At 45.5% G+C, this 16,378-nt stretch overlaps 1 protein-coding gene across 2 annotated transcripts in view; it reads left to right on the top strand.

The window, feature by feature from the left end:
* ABCA1 (ATP binding cassette subfamily A member 1) overlaps window positions 1–16,378 on the top strand; it is a 67,844-nt gene that overhangs the window by 2,514 nt on the left and 48,952 nt on the right. For both annotated transcript variants that reach the window (XM_088530414.1, XM_088530413.1), the window contains exons 2-4: window positions 2,156–2,249; window positions 5,612–5,753; window positions 6,705–6,823. In XM_088530414.1, the coding sequence (XP_088386540.1) occupies window positions 2,156–2,249; window positions 5,612–5,753; window positions 6,705–6,823 (355 nt within the window). The remainder of the gene's footprint in view (window positions 1–2,155; window positions 2,250–5,611; window positions 5,754–6,704; window positions 6,824–16,378) is intronic.

Genomic DNA, 16,378 nt, shown 5'->3' with positions numbered 1-16,378 from the left:
CCGAAGGTTCGTGTTGCTGCCTACCAGGCTGGCCTGGTATTTGACAGGGTAAAGCAGCGGGTGAGGAGATCTGGTCTCTAGTATCTAGTTAATATGAACTAGGGTGATGCACATCTATCTGCTTGTGGTATCTCCATGTCCTCTGCAAAGGCGACAACGGTCCAAAAGCCCTGGTGTAATTGCTGTCAGACGAAGGTCAGGAAACAGTAGGGGAAGGAACTTACTGAACTTTAGGAAAGGAAGAGGATTCATTTCTCGTTGAACAGAACAAGGGGTTGCCTGGGGAGTCCAGGCTCAGAACTGCACTGACGCACTAGGTTTGACTCTGTGCAGGCCCCTGTTTCAGCAGCAGCCAGGCTGTGTCTCGACGAGTAGTGAATCAGTTGCAGCTGTAACGCACCAGCCGCAGGCTTGCAGCGTGGCCACCCCAAGTCCATGCTCGGCCTGTTGGTCTGGAAAAGACACTCGGTGCTTGTGCGTGGCTGTGCACCCAGCGACAGCACACACACCACCCGCTCGTCGTGCACTTGCTGTAGTTGGGCATGCAGCAGAGGAGCGATGCGTGCAGGTGGCCAGGGTCACCAGCAAGGCCGCTTAGGCATCACCGTGTACCTGCAGGAGTCCTGGGAAAGGAAGGTGGAGGCAACGTCCCGTGCTCGGGGATTGCTGGCCTTGGGAGCCAGGTCCCTGTTCAACACGGTGTTGAAGGGAGCAGGTCATCCTAGTTAGGGCCCCCACGTGCCGGCTGCTGGGGTGCTTGTTGTGCAAGCAGAGGTCAGGTATAACTGAGGCAACTTTATGGGTTCTTACCCAGTGGATGTTATCAGAAGTGCCTGTGAGACTGATGCTCAGATTCTGCCCCCTTTGGATCCTGTTCTGCTTGGATGTCAGCCTTCAAGGGTATCTAAGGGTGCATCCTAGATGTTTTCCTTTGCTGGATCAAGTGGCATTTGCTTCCATGTGCCATTTTTTACAGTGTGATCTTATGCTGGCTCACCTGAAGTTGCTACTGCAGGTTTGTATGGAGGACCCTATGCCGAATGTCAAGAACCTCATTTTAGCTGATACTAGTTTAGCACATGAATACATATTGGTAGGGGGGATTATGTCCTGCACCCTGCAGTAGGGTGCAGGTCCTATCCCACTGGCTTAGTGGAATGGCATAGGTATTTTACTAGAAAAGACAGGGTTTTGTAGGAAAAAAAAAGAGTTTAAAAGCTGCGTTAAGAGAAATCTCTTAACCAAGAAAACACTCAGGTTTCATTCCTGTTTTTTTTTTTTTTTTTAATCTCATTTTTAGACATTATGTGTGTTTAGGCAACCTTTCTGGAAGGAGAGAGGGGAGGGAATAGCTGGTGAAGCTCAAGGGCTCAGCCTGAGACCCAGGAGCTCAAGGCTGCAACGCTGTTCCCACCCTCTTCTGTGGGATTTAGGGCATCTCAGTGAATTCCCCTGTGCTTTAGCTGCCTGTATAAATAACACCCTGTACTTAATAATAGTCCTTTCTTGTATCTTTCTCTAGTCTCTCTAGGTAACAGGATTCTTTATATCATTAGCTGGCACTCACCATACAGTCTGTAAGAATCCAGACTGGTGGATACCAGCCTTTGGGAAAACATATACATTAGTACAAAGCAGTAATTACATTTAAGCTTAACTTCAATATAAGCTCGTCTCATGCCAAGATACTTCTGCTCCAGTGGGGGAAATAAAAAATAAAAAAAGCATAGCTGTGCCCTGGCACAATTTTCATCATCTTTGCTAGTGCAGAATTACAGTGGTTTAACATGAGGATGATGGGGTGCAAATACTTCACATCTATGTCCAAAATGAGGCCAAAAATTCACAAAATTGCTGGGAAGAGATATTAGAAAGGGTTTCCCTGCCATACAACAAGCTGAAGTGAACCTGCAAATAACTCTCCTCAAACACATCCAAAATAGTCCTAAATCTTGCACATATCAAGAAGAAGCACCTTGTAATTCTTGGTAGTGTATAAACTTGTCCAGACTTCTTGGTTGTGGTGCGTGGGCAATGGGATGTGGTACAATGCTTGCAAAATCCCTCCTGGCTTAAAAGTGGATTGTACTGGAATCTCGGTTTTGTCCCATGTTTTAGCTATGACATCTTAATACTTTGTCTTTATTGTTTCCAGTTTCAGCTGCTGATTGAAGTCGCTTGGCCTCTTTTTATCTTCTTCATCCTGATCTCTGTAAGACTTTCATATCCGCCCTACGAACAGCATGAATGTAAGTACCCAACACAGCAGCTGCACCCTGTATGGTCACTGTGTCATGGGGAAATGGGAATACTGCAACTGCCAGGAAACAAATAGCAGGGCTCAGAGTCCCGTATCTCTGTCAGAGAAATTCAGGGAAATTTTAGTGACTCTTTTCCTTCCATTTTGGAGACTGCAGCTTGTTCAAGTGATATGCCAGCAGTGCACATCACTTTCTGCTGCATTCAGTTTAAACTTCTAAAATACATTTACAGTGTACATCGATAATAATAATGCACATAAAATACATTTATAATGTATTAGCCAAGAATTTGCTGTGGAAGTGTGGCAAGGGTACAGAACCCACAACAGAACCAAAGCTTGCTTTCTTGTTCTTGGTCCACACGTGACTTAGCATAAAGAGAAAGCAGTGTTGAGATCGGAAGGAAGGAATCTCATTTCCAGACAGTCGGGATGTGGGCTAATGTATTGCACGCACTAGAGAATACAAGAGCAATTCAATTCTTTCTGACTGTAGACTGACTCTTGTGTTCAGTAGATTCAGCAGTCACTCACTTTGCTTTTTACATCATAAATGGACATACTGCTGTTTTTCTCCCAAAGGAAGGTTATTCCTTACGCTGCAAAGGACTATCTTCAGGCCTTTACATTGCTTGCCATTTGCTTAGGACAGCTGGCTTGTTGATTTCCAATATCCGATGTCTTGTGGTGATTGGTGGCAGCCTCACACTGCAATTAGCTGACTCTGGAAGAGCGCTTTGTTTGTCTTTCCTTTACCTGATTATTGCAAGGTAAGGGTGAAGGGTCAGCACAACATGATCCTGGAGGGCACCCTTGAGGTGTTTCACTCTTAAAACGGGTAAAGAATTAGCTCCACAGCACTGATCCTGCAGTACGTGGTAGTGGCTGAGGCAACTACGTGCTGCTTTCTAGACCTTCAAGCTGACGGGGATCTTTGCAGAGGTGGAGTGTTAATGTTTGCAGTTTTCTGTTAAGCTTTGCTGGTCCCATTTTGTGCTTAGCTTGTTTTCTATAGTGCTTGGCAGGCAATGGAAGCTTCCCCAAGTTAAGCCTGATACTTTGCTGCATGGCATCTGAATTGCCTGTCCTGAGTCGGCCTTACAGCAGTGTTGAGAGGAAGACCTGCAGTATGGACATGACGCTGGAGAGAAGCAAAAGGAGCATTGAGCCACATGCCCAGCTGGCACACGTGTGTGTAGAGCCTCAATGGTAGCTCTCCTGAGTCTTGGGAGTGCTCTTATAAACCCGAGTCCAGCAAGAGCTGCCTTGTCTCAGAGATGCTTAGATAAACCCCGTCCTCCATTAGCTTCCTCATAAATCCTTTGCTCTGGTGTTGGATGTTACAAGCAGGATTTTAATTGAGACTTCCTCCGCCTGCAGTGCTTCGTCCTTCCTATTTACATTCACTGATGTTTTGCCTGTCCTATCCCTATGTCAGCACCAAGAAATATACAGCAGCATCTGCTAACATTCTAACTTTTTTTTTTTAATGGTCATTTATTTTCAATTTATCTAAACTTCTCAGATTAGGTGATGAATTGGTATATTGAATACTCACTGACTTGATGGCAGATATAGATCAATGACATACATATATTTTAAAGCTGAATTTTGAGTGTGGATGCTGGAAAGGAACCTTGAGTTCATGGTGAACTGTGTGGCAATCTTATGGATGCCCTCAGGAAAATAGGATTGTTATCTCTAGTAGCAGTGCTGATGCTGTTATGAAATGTCTTGCAAGCGCTACCTGATTATAGGAATAACTGAGCAGCATGCAGGTGCTTTATAACCTCAATATTTTATTGGTATGTTTTTGAATTACGCCACTGTTATATCATTATTTCTCAGATAAAACTTCCGAGTTTCATTTTTCTGGGAATCAGACTTTCTACTCAGGATTCTCATTTGTAACAGTCTGGCATAATTTCAACCTTTTCCTGAAAACACTGGGGGAAAATAATGCTAACTGCCAGTTACATGGCTTTCACCAGACCCAGCCAGAGGAGGCATCTCGAAGCTGTTGAGCAAGATTGCTGCCTTGCATATGTAGAGCTTAACTTTTTCTGTTGTGGTGACCTTTAAGATACAAAAAAATGCAGTTTGTTTGGCGACGAGAACAATACAACGTGTTACTTCAAATTATGCTGGAGAGCTAGATGATCGCAGCAATGTTGCTGAAAAGGGTGTACAGAATTGCTGTTTTCTGTGTAACTGCTGTCCCAGATGATTCCTGTTTTCCTCTGTGAGAAACTACCACTAAACATTTTACTGTATGTGGAATGTTACCATGAATTTTGTTATGTCCTCTTCTTTTTGATCACATTTAATTGTTGTTTCTTTGCTGATTTCTTAGTTACGTAAAATAAAAGGTATGAAGGAGGAGAGGATGCGTCCTCTCTTTGAGGAATTTTAGGAGAGGAAACTGAATGTTGTGGACTGGATTTACTCTCTTCTTCCACCCGCATACGACAACAAAAAGCAAAAGTCTAACAAACAAACAAAAAGCAGAAAAAAAAAGAACTAGGAACCAATAGTCCCTTAGTCCCCTGGGTACTGCAAACAATGAAACTTCATTCGTTTCCTGCATCTTTTTCCTGGATAGAGTTCCTGTCTTTCTCCTGGGAGGAGAAAGCTCCATATTCTCTCCTCACCCACATATTCTAACAAGTATTGTGGGAATTTTGTAAACTCTTTTCCTCTGTTGGATTTGGTACCTCTGTCAGTACCATGGAGGTTGCCTCACAATCAATCATTGAGTAGGTGTTTTACAGAAGAGATACTGAAGAGAGGTGTTTTTCTCCTGAAGTAGAGCTGAGAAAGTGAATTTGTGCACAGCAAGTGGAGTGGCAGCTTATCTTTAAGCTATAGGGTGACATGAAGATAGGCATTATGTCCTTATCTTTGGAGAGCAGGGGATTCAAAAATATCTTGTAGAAACGTCGGTACAAAGCTGCCACGAGGAGTTGATGTTACCGCATTAGCACTTCAGCAAATTTTAGAAGACAGGGTATGAACGGTGGGCTGAAACTTAGGCAGGTCTTTAATAGTGAGGCTTGGATTGCAGTGAAAGGGCTTGAAGAGGGTAGGTGGCAGTTGTAGGAACTCTAGAAAGCTTCAGCATGGTCTGTGAACCACGTCATTATGGGAGAGCAATGCTGTCCCACCTTGGGTAGCCCTATGTAGGCACCCATCGATCTCTGTCTCTCTTAGCTGGTGGTAACACTGCTCACAACTGAGTTGAGATACTTGGAAGCCTGAAAGGACCGAGTGGAAATCTTATGTGTCTTCACAACCTGATTCCTGACTTCTATCTTTTCTCTTTGTTTTCTGTGTTCTGGTGTTTTGCTTCAGGTCACTTCCCAAACAAAGCCATGCCCTCAGCTGGAACACTGCCTTGGATACAGGGGATCATCTGCAATGCCAACAACCCCTGCTTCCGCTACCCGACCCCCGGAGAGTCCCCCGGCATCGTCGGAAACTTCAACGCCTCCATGTGAGCCTGCCTGCCTTTCCTTTGCCATCGCTCTTGGGGAAGCAGATGGGAGTGGGATGTAGAGCAGTTGCCTCTCAGTCGCTCAGCCCCACATCACTGAGGGTTCTGCTCTTTCCTTTGGCTCTCCTAGCAGGAGAGGTCCCACGTTCTACTGTTACCAAATTCAGAGGGGCACGCAGGGAGCCGTGGTGCACAGCAGATCTGTTGTTGAGCAAATGATTGAGCAAACCACATCCCTCAGTTCAAACAGGTGAAGCTCTTGGTGGGTGAAGAGCTTGGCCTGGGTGAGGGATATCTGTTCTCTTTCCAAGTGTTTAGCGTTTGGCCCACGGAAAGGGGAAGCTTCAGCTGTGTTCTCTAGGGAGAAAGTCAAGCCCTATTTCCCTAATAACTCACTGAGATGCACAGTACATAGTGAGAGATGGTCTAAGAGCTAGTCCGTGGAATTTTCGGTGACAATCCTTTGATCCATGTGTTCCAGGAAGCTCCATTTATAGTGGTTTTCCATATACCCCACCTTGCTTGCTGTGTTGAAGCAGTCTGGCCGCAGTTATGCAAAAAGCTAAATTAAAGGTTTGTGCAACCTGGAAAAGCATTTCAAAGGTGCAAGGGCATATTTAAATCACCTTGCTTCCAGGAGGAAGCTGTTTACAAGCGGCAAGAGGCAGTCTGCATCCCAAGTCCTAAACAACTGCTTTCAAACGCTTCGAGGTTCCCAGCACAACTTTGTTTGACCTCGCATTAGAATCCATCTGTTATTGGGCTCCTTAGATAGCCCCGGGGCGGTCCCTGAACAAGGGACCAACTGTACTGGAGAGGGCAGCGTCATTGCTGGAGGGAGCTGAGGTTTGGGATGAGGATGCAAATCTGTATCAGTGGATGTGGCTCACAGAGCTGATGACCGCTGGTTGTTTCTGTTGTTTTTTCCCTGTTTCCCATCTGCTCCCCCAGTGTTTCCCGCCTGTTCTCGGATGCCAAGAGGTTACTCTTGTACAGCCAGCAGGACACGAGCTTAAAGGACGTGCAGATGGTGCTGGGCAAACTGCGGAAGTTGAAGAGGTCTGGCTCAGGTAAAGCGATGGCGATAAGTGCACGTTTGGCAAGAGTCTCCTGCTCTACTTAACTGCCTGTGTGCCTGTAATTTTCCAAAATGTATTGCCGTGGGAAAGCTCAGCCCTGCAGAAATGGTGTAAACGTCTGCAGGGTCCGAGCTTTATGCTGTCTTGAGCTGCTTGGGTGTAAGAGAAAGGGGAGAGCCCATAATGCCAAGAATAGCAGCCGCTTTGGATGTGAAATTGCAGTCCTCAGCCTGCTGCCATGGATTACCGTGCTGACAGTTCCTCAAAGGAATCTGACTGTGTTGGTGGGAAACACTAGTTATTCTGCTAATTCACGGGGGATTTTTGTTTGTCTACAACTGTTTGGTTTTGGATATTTTCCTCTCTGCCCTTGCCCAGGAGGAGCTTGGCAGGTTAGGAAAGAAAATGATCTGTGCCTCGAGGGCTTGCACAGCCCTTCTTGCTGCAGGGGGTGACCTTGCTGCAGGGGATGACCACCTTCCTGCTTGTAGTTCATGTGGGGAAGGTCTGATGTGCTCTCCTGCCTCGTGCACATGGTGAGGTGCCGCCTCTTGCACAGGAAACTTGCAGCAGAGCAGGCCTTGAAACAGCTGGACCCGCCGTGGGGCAAAGTCTGCTTTTCTCATGGCCACTGCAAGTTTGGGGGGGTTCTCTCCTCTGAGAGGTTATTTCTCTTGGCAGCTGTGTGGTGCTGCCTGGTGCTAGGGTAGGAAGCTAATAATTTTAAAAGTAATGCTTGCAGAGCAGGGGTGCAGAGCCCTCAAATGTCTTCTCCTGTGGCCTTTATCCACTCTGCGTGAGTGGAGCCCTTGGGTGTGGGTTATATTTTAGCACTTTGTTAGGGTTAGAGTAAGCCCTTAATTTTACAGCAATAGTGCTCCAGTAAGCTTTCCATCCAATCATTACCCAAGTAGGCTCTGATAAAGGAAATACTTGACCTGGTGTGATGTGAGTAATTTCACACGCCTGATGTGGACTGTGCGCTCTTAAAAACAGAGGAACTGTCTTTTCTGCACTCACAGGGTTGCTCAGTGCATCGGAGGTCACTGAAATAAATATTGTTAGTGACAGGTTGGCAGGTGCCTGCTGGGTGCACATGTACAAAAGAACCATGCTACGGGCTCTTCTTGCATGTATAACCCTCCTCACCCGCTTCAGGGCTATGCAGACTCCAGGTGTGATTGGATCCGCAGGTATTAGCGCTGTCTAGTGCCTGTTTTCACTGCATCGAGTGCCACTTTATGTTACATCAAAGGACACCCTTCCTTGCTGGGTGGGCTTGACGTCCTTTTCACTGGGACTATGTATAGAGTCACCTCTCTCTCTACCCTGAGAACTGGTAAGTGGAGCTGTCATCATTTTGTCTAGGTCTGCAGTCTTTTTAAGGTGGAGAGATGTGGGCCTTTTGCACAGCGACGGATGATTAAAACGGTCAAAATGAGCCAAGATGACCTTATTGCTCAAGAAGAGATTTAAGGCACATTAAATAGAGCTCTTCAAACTCTTTCTTGGTGGTCTTGTTGAGGGCAAGTCCTCTGTGTGTGAACAGCAGGCTCTCTTGTTGCCCAAGTGCAACATTTCATGTTCTACCATCTGCAAAACGTCTGCTTGTGAAAAGTTGACTAACGGCGTTTATGGTGCGACTAATCGCTCTCCATCTGCCTACCACCAAAGATGGGGATATTTTCTCATGGTTCTGATAGGTCTTTTCAAGTGACTGGTGACAACTGTCACAGGATTTCTCAAGCCTGTCTTGAGGGTCCTTGGACATGGAAGAGAAGGAAAGGTGGTTGAACACGTCTCTGCATTTCTCTGAAGATGGTTCAAGTTATCTATTACAAACTGCTCACTTTTTCTAGAAAATCTTGGCCTTATTTTTCAGTCCTTGTATTCTCCCATGACAGCACACACAAAACTTTCTTCCTATTTGTGGATGCAGAATTGGTCTCTTGATAAATAGGAAAGTAGTACCTGCAAACTTACTGTAAGAAAGAGATGAGTGTTTGATATTGACACATGCAGTGAACACCAGACATGGACATTTACAGGAACTCGTGTCAAAGTCATAAGCTGAAGCTGTCATTGCTGGGAAGGTTTAAGGGGGAGGAGTGATTCCAAGAAGTTTTTCGCACAGTGTGCACTATAGTAGCCAGAAGTCAGCTGGCTCATGTTTCTCTATAGAATAAAGACTAGCAGATTGGTTGCAAAAATAAGCCCCAGACAAGCACATCAAAGATCATATTTCCATAATAAAGCGTTTCAAATGTGTAGAAGAAGAAATCAAGTCTCTGTGTCTAGAGAGCGACAGTCTGCCCATTGTTGGCATGACTTGCAGGGAACAAAGCCTGTTTGTCCTTCTCATGACATGCCCATTTAGAGTGTCCAACTTGGGTGTCCCTTCTGTCCGCTTACTGCCTGCCTGATTCACTCTCTTAACAGCACGCGTGAAACTGCATCCTCTAATCTCACAAGTATATTCTTAGGACTAAGAGGAAGATGAGATCTAGTGAGCTGTCCTATCTTCCAAAAACCTGTGCTTTTTTTTATTTTATTTTTTTAGTGGTAAACCACTCCTGTTTTGACTGCATTTTATTATTATTGTCAGATAAGATGTTCCTTAAGAAAATGATTGGGTAACACTGAGAGGAAGAGGGAACGGAGGCACCAGGGAATTAGGGACTTGTCTCTAGTAGCCTGTCCAGAGCACACTGGGTGCACTTGCCCTCCTGGGCACGGTTTTGCACCCATGGCCTGATCATAGGTAGCGTTTGCTTTACAGAATCTGAGCCATTCCCTGCCGTGAATCCCTGTCTGGCAGGGTGCTCGCATGCTTTATCCTTAGGCATTCACCACGCAATGTGCAGTGCTTGCCTGTGAGGCCATCCGTTTCCAACAAGGCTATGAGTGCTGGCCAAGAAAATGAAAAATCCAGAGGTGACACTCAGGGTGACTTCACATCCAGCTCCTGCAGTGTGCTGGAGTTACCTGGAAAATCCCCTGTGTCTGTGGACTTGGATGCTTTGCTTGTCTGTAGCAGTTGTAACTGCATTTTCAGCTGCAGCTCTTGCACTTGCCTTAAGCAAGGGATGGACACACTGGGGAGGGAGGCTTGGTTTCAAGCCATCAGAAGCTGATTGCATTAAGATGAATAACTAGGTCTTTGCTGGGAAAGCTGTGTGGAGGGTGCAGCTTGTCTGCTAACTCTGTCAAAACCTACATTCCTTTTTTCATAAGCATAACTATCAAAACCAATGGGGAAGAAAGCCACTACCAGGAGCTCCTAGCAGGTCTGGTAAATGCACAAACTCCCGTGCACTAATCGGCACCAAGATTTGTTTCCTTAGAAACACAGGAGTTGTATTTATCCTTAACGGTATTTACTTCCTCATGGGAACCAAAAAACCAGCCCTTCAGATGCTGCTAACAGTGAGGTGTGAGAAGTGCTTGAATCCCCTTCCCATGGCAGAGCTTCCCCTAGTCACCCTGGGGTATCCAAGCAGGCAGTAGGGATAAACGTCAGATATAAGCAGACATCCAAGCCTGAAAGGATGTCCATGAGAGCTCTTTGGCCTACCTTTGTGCAAGTTTGTCCCCATTTAGCAGCAGGTTTTGTAAAGCCTCCCCGGCCCCAGCTCTGGTCTAGACCTGGAGCTCTCTGCTCAGACCTGGCTTTGCATCTTGTGCTTCCCCTGTGGGAGCTATAAAATAGTGTGTGTGTTTTTATTTTTTATTCTTTTTTTCTTCCCCAGTGTTTGTTTTGCAGATCATGCATGTCCATACTTAGCTTCAGGCATTTTTACCAGTTTACAGAGCCTTTTTCAAAGTCTTCAGGCTTTGAAACTCATGACCAAGGTGGGTCTGTTGAAGCTGCCCCTGTCTTTGTGTCTTCCCTGGCAGAAGACGCAGCCTGCATAGGTGGCTTATCTCTCCCTTCCTCCCCTCCTTCCCCTCCTGCCCACAGCCCTTGCAGTCTGTATTGTCTGGCACCATGTCTGGTGCAGAACACTAAGAAATAACTGTGTGTTACAAAAACTTCTTGCTCTAGGAGGACAGGATGACAGTCTCACAGTCCTAACCAGTTTTTCATGGTATAATTAAATATACAGACAAGCTTGTGTGCTGAAAGAAAAGCACACGCTGAGCCATGAGAAAGGTAGAAATGCTTAAAAATAAACGAGTAGGTACTTCTTGGTGAGGTGGAAAGTAATCCCTCATAATTGGGGAAATCTTCCAGGAGTTAGAGAAGCTTGGGAGGGCTGGTAGGGGAGAGCCCACCTTTGCTCCTTACAGCACGTTTCTCCCTTATTTTCCGCTGGCCAGGCGAAGCACCAGCTGTGGTGAGAGGGAGCGGGCCCAGGCCGCGCTCACGCTGTGCGGGTGCCGCTGCTCGCAGCCGCGCGCAGGAGGCCTCGAGCGGCGCGACGCCCGCGCGCCCCAACGCGATCCGTTCTGCAGGCCCGTGCCCGCTGTCCTCCGCCGCGTGTTCCATCTCGGCACAGGCCTCTCCCCTCCGCCGCTTGTTGCGTCTCGGCCCGGGGGTGTTGCCAAGGCCTTCAGCGCTGGCGCCGTCATGCCCAGAACAGCGAGTCAAAGGCCTTGGGTGGTGATAGCGCTTCCAAAAACAGGACGTGGCCGCGGGGACTGTCGCCCACCCAGGTCTGGCTGGCTCCTTGCAGGTGCTGCTTTGCACCGGCCCCGGCGGTGTTTTAGTGGAGGAAAACGTGTTTACAAGCGGCGAGCTTTTGTTCTACCTTTGCTGGGTGGATATACACCTTGCTGTTGACTCTGAGGAGTGTTTTCCCTACCCCTTCCTCCTCCCAAATGCTCTGTTCTGCAGTACCGTAGGATAATAAAAATTCATGGGCAAAACTAAAGCTTCCTTTTGTGGCTGTTGCTCAGGTTTGCTCAGATAAGCCATATTTACTGGTTTATATTTGCTTCGTATCTCTTGATTTTCAGTAATCCCAAAGGCGTATTTCTGTTATTCTTGAAACCAGCCTTACCAAACAAATAAAATGGAGTAGTGAAGTAGGCAAAGGGAAAAAAACATCACTCAAGAAGTTGCATCAGGTCCCAGGCCCTTATTCTACATGCATGGCTGTCCTTTCCCACTAGTTTGCTGGATTAGTATTGCTGGTGGTGCAAGAGGAGCATCGGGTGAGTGGCATCCTCTGGGGTGTTGGTGCTGCAGAGACAGGAGTTTGCACCCAAACAGCCAAAACAAACTGCGCTACCCCTGCTTCAACTGGCTAAAAAAAGAAATGACACAGGGATGAACAAGAGCCCTGGGAGAGGCTGCCTGCTGGTATGTGTCCTGCTTGTGATTACCTTGTACAACAGGAAACAGGATGTTGTGCATCATCTGCTAGATGATGCTAGGGTGATGGCTAACTCCCTGCTTAAGCCCTTCTCCCTGGTACAACTTCACCTTCTTCGACTAAACGCTTGGATTAGCTCTTGTGCCTGCCTGCATCTTCCTGGTTAGGTTGGTGTCCTCCCTCTCTTCTCTTGGGAAAGATCCTAGCAAAGACTGACCGCCTGGAGCAGTTTGCCCAGGTAGCCTTCCCTTCCATCCAGAATACGAGCAGACACCAGCTGCTGCAAGGTGGCATTCCTGTCATTGCATGGAAGCATTGGCTTCCCTGGCATCAAGTATCAGGGTGATGCACGCACGGGTCCTTGTCCTTCCCTTGGAGCAAGGAAAATGCCAGCAAAAGCATGGCCCTATGATAGGGGTAGGGAGTTCTTAGCTCTTAAGGACAGTAGTGGGAGGACAGTTGTTGCATGTGTCTGGCCTTTAATGCATCTTCGAGGTGTTGCATTGCATTAGGCCCTAAGAGAATGGCCCTGGAGGGCCCTGACAATTAGGAGCCTACTGCTGCCTCCCAGATGCTTGATGTATTTGGACCCTGAGGGAAAACCAGGGTGGCATGGGTAATCTCCACCTTGGATATCTGTCAGGATGAAGGAAATGGAAAAAGAAACTGATAGTGGGTCCCCAGGCTACAGAAGGCATTTTGCTTTGGTGTGTGTGTGTCATGTTGATCAGACAGTCAGAGAACGCAGGATCATGAGCCAGGCTTGCCCAAACTTTCCTCAGTAGTTTTTTCTTGAAATCACCGGGATTCTGAGCAGGGTCAGACCTGGATGTCCCAACATATTTCACCCTTAAGTGAATGGGAGCTGTGTGGGCAACCACAGATACGCTAGAAAAACTTCCCATATTACGCTTGGATGGGGAGTCTTTTTAAGTCCCTTTCCATGGGCAGTAAACACAGTGGCCATGAACCCATAGGGGCCCATTATTTTTCTTTCCTAAATTGAAACAGGCAGGGTGGCAGCAGAGAGAGGTGCAAAGGTTGAGAAGACTTCTATGGCAGTGTTGGTCAAGTTTTAAGTGTTAGGCAGGTGACTCTGCAGTCTTTTATCAGCGAGGTGCCATGGTATTTGTTGAGTTACACGTTTGCATGATATCACTTTCAGTGGAATTTGCTCGTGTATTTCTTCTTCATATTCTGTATCAAAAGATGAGATTATAGTAATAAAACTATGTGGATAGACATTTAGATACAAAGATCTGGTGCAGTATAAAATCTCTTACAAGGATAATCATACTTCATTCCCATGTACTTTCAGAGCTTTTGTATTGCTCTAACAGCATTGCTGATTATCTGTCATTAATTTGTCTAGATGCTGATAAAAATGATAAAGAAAAACAGAACTTCGTCCTGCTGTGCTTGTTGCAATGCAAGTAGTACCAGCATGTTCTTCCAGATCAGGACTCACCTGGAAAGTCCTGAGTGCTTTTCTTTAATCTCCTAAAACTCTTTAGCCTGCTCTGTCAATACTGACTTTTATCCTAAACTATCAAATAAAATGGTGAGTGTTAAATAAACAATTACGCCTTTCACACTCTCCTGTTATCTCCTTCTTTGTATGCAGCTTTATCAGCAAAGCTTGCTAATACTGGGGTTATGCTCACAAAAACATATGCCTAGTGTTAACTTCAATTTGCATTTATTTTCTCCCACAATTTCCGAGCTTGTTCTCAGTGACTTCTAATCTCAGGATCTCAATAAACTGCCCTAAGAGTTGAAGATTGCATTTGGTTTATTTAAACTAAGCAGGCTGAGATTGGATGAAAGATGGGTTTAGAGACTGTTTTCACATTGGGATTGGTACTAATTACTCTACTGGGATATTTGCACTGCGGTCATCTGATGAAAAGTACATCTATTCTCAGGGGATTTCCAGTATCTGGGGCTCTGCTCTTGAGAGGGTGGCTCTTGAGCAATAGCCACAGTTAGGAAAAATAAAGCCCTTTCCACTTCTGCGTCTTACTTAGAGCACCTAATTCGGGTCCCATCTCCATGTCTCTACAGTTTATATTCAATCTGGAATAATTCTCTGCTAATAACACATTTTGACTGAATTTTTACTGTGTTTTTTTTTCTTCTCAGCATCCCTGTTAAATAAATCAATAGCTACCAAGAAACTCCAGTCCTTATTCTGAAATACAGTAGCATGCAACATTGTTTTTAATGCAGTCAGAATGCAGTAAAAATTCTGGCTTTGAATTATTGGTGATGTTTAATCAAAATTGAATTCTAGTGAGGCAAGAACATAGAGCAATGCTTAATCAATATTTGTTGGAAGTCCATGGGAGTTCAATTTTTGCAGGCTTTTTCACTGGAGGCAGATGCTGTTTAAATATTTTTCATAATAAAACAAATAAATGCTAATGTCAGATGCCTAGCTAAAATCAAATAACTATAATTACATTCTGCCTCCTGTTGCTAATTTCTTTGTCTTCAACAAGCTGCAGTATTCACTTCCAATTCTAATGTTTTTATTTTACTGTGTGTTATCGAGTATGTCTTGTTCTAGAGAGAGATGCATTTTTGGTCCAGATTACTTGTACTTTAGATTGTGTTTTCTGCTTGGACTGTACATTGCGTAGTGTTTGAGGAATGCTTTTGAGATTAAACCACAAAGCCACAGTATGCAATATACAGTATATGCAGAAATACTGCAAGTTAACAGGCTGCCTATTGCTTTTGTCTGAGTAAGATGAGCTCTTTAGCTTGTGAAAAAATAATGTAGCTCTGAAAAGTCAGTAGAACATAAACGAACTGTCAGCTGAAGATCTTGCCCTAACGTTTTCCTCCAGTGGATGGAGGAAACTGTAATTGTGGTGCTCTGAAGCTATATAAATACAAGGACTGTGAAGGTGCTTTAGTTCTAGGTAATTCTGTTGCCTTTTTTAAGGTTGAAGGTTTTAAGATTTGGTGCTCATTACTAACCGCACTTGTTTTGTTGGGGAAGCCTTTGGACATCTAGCTATATATTATTGCTGGTGTAGGTTTTTGCTTGAACCAGCAGTCTCCTACATGCTTACTTGGTATCCAGCTCATCAAAACCCTTCTGCTGTTAGTAATGGTCATTTGACTAAACCGTCCGATTCTCCTTTTTCCCATGACTTGAATTTCCACTGAATTTAAGGTCACTTGCCCAATTACAAGGAAGTCTTGATGAGGCCCTCTTTGGTCACAGCTTTCAGCTTCTGCTTAGGTCCATGCTCAATAGCACAGCGTCATCCCTTGTATTTTCATGTTAGTATTTGCTGTAGGAATTGTGGTATGTTTCTGAATGTGACCTCATCCTTTCTTTTACAGCTTGTGTTATTTTTTTTTTTTTTAGTATATTTTACTGTATTTCAGAGTTGTTGTTTTGGGACATCTAAAATCTGTGTATAATCTAGAGCATAATGATGTAAATCCTCACCTTCAGCAGCCTACCTTTACTTGCAAAAGAATTTCTCCAGTGTTGGAGATGCATCTTTGGTGCTGGAGCATTTGGGCTTTTGACTCCCCCTTGTCTCTCAAGAGCGTGGTTAGGACAGCAGTAGAAGGTGGCTGACCGTGTTACCCCTGGAAAGGCTTCAACAATAAAATCCCAGGCATCTCCTGCCCACCAGCATCCAAGAGGTTTGCGTCCCCTCTTCTCTGCCTTCTCGCTGACTCCTTGGCTGACCCCCTTGTAGGTACCACGGAAGAAGGACTGAGAAGCATAATCCAAACATTTCTTGTACCAAGATGTATGTCGCAAGCACAGTCTGTGATTGACACCTCTCAACAGATGTCCTTCTACCTCCCCTTTGCCTCTTCCATCCCCAGATAGTGATTTTCTTAGGAAAATCAACACATGCTGACAGGTATTCATGTTCTGTGCCTTTCACGGTAATTTTTGGCAGTGTAAGGACAGGATAAATTCATGTGGCATCTGAGAATCCCAGTGGCTAGAACTGGCATCACGACTCAGAGAGCTGCCCCTACAGTGAGGAACGACTCTCTGAGGTTCCTGGCTGCTACGGGGGCATTAGCACCTCAAGTGCCCCACAGCTACCTCTTAATTTACCATTCCCAGCACAAGCAACAGGAAAGATGAGAGAAATGCATTTTCCACAGCGTTGAAATATTTTCCCTTTCTCTCAGGAGATGTCCTAGCGGCTGGACATATGGCAGCAGAGAACACAGGAGGCTGCCT

The sequence above is a fragment of the Tinamus guttatus genome, unplaced genomic scaffold (genome assembly GCF_059628265.1).
Source record: "Tinamus guttatus ecotype Peru unplaced genomic scaffold, ASM5962826v1 Tinamus_guttatus_pri_ptg000372l, whole genome shotgun sequence".
Classification (NCBI taxonomy): Eukaryota; Metazoa; Chordata; class Aves; order Tinamiformes; family Tinamidae; genus Tinamus; species Tinamus guttatus.
The sequence above is the reverse complement of the archived record's forward strand: the minus strand, read 5'-3'. Positions and strand labels throughout refer to the sequence as shown.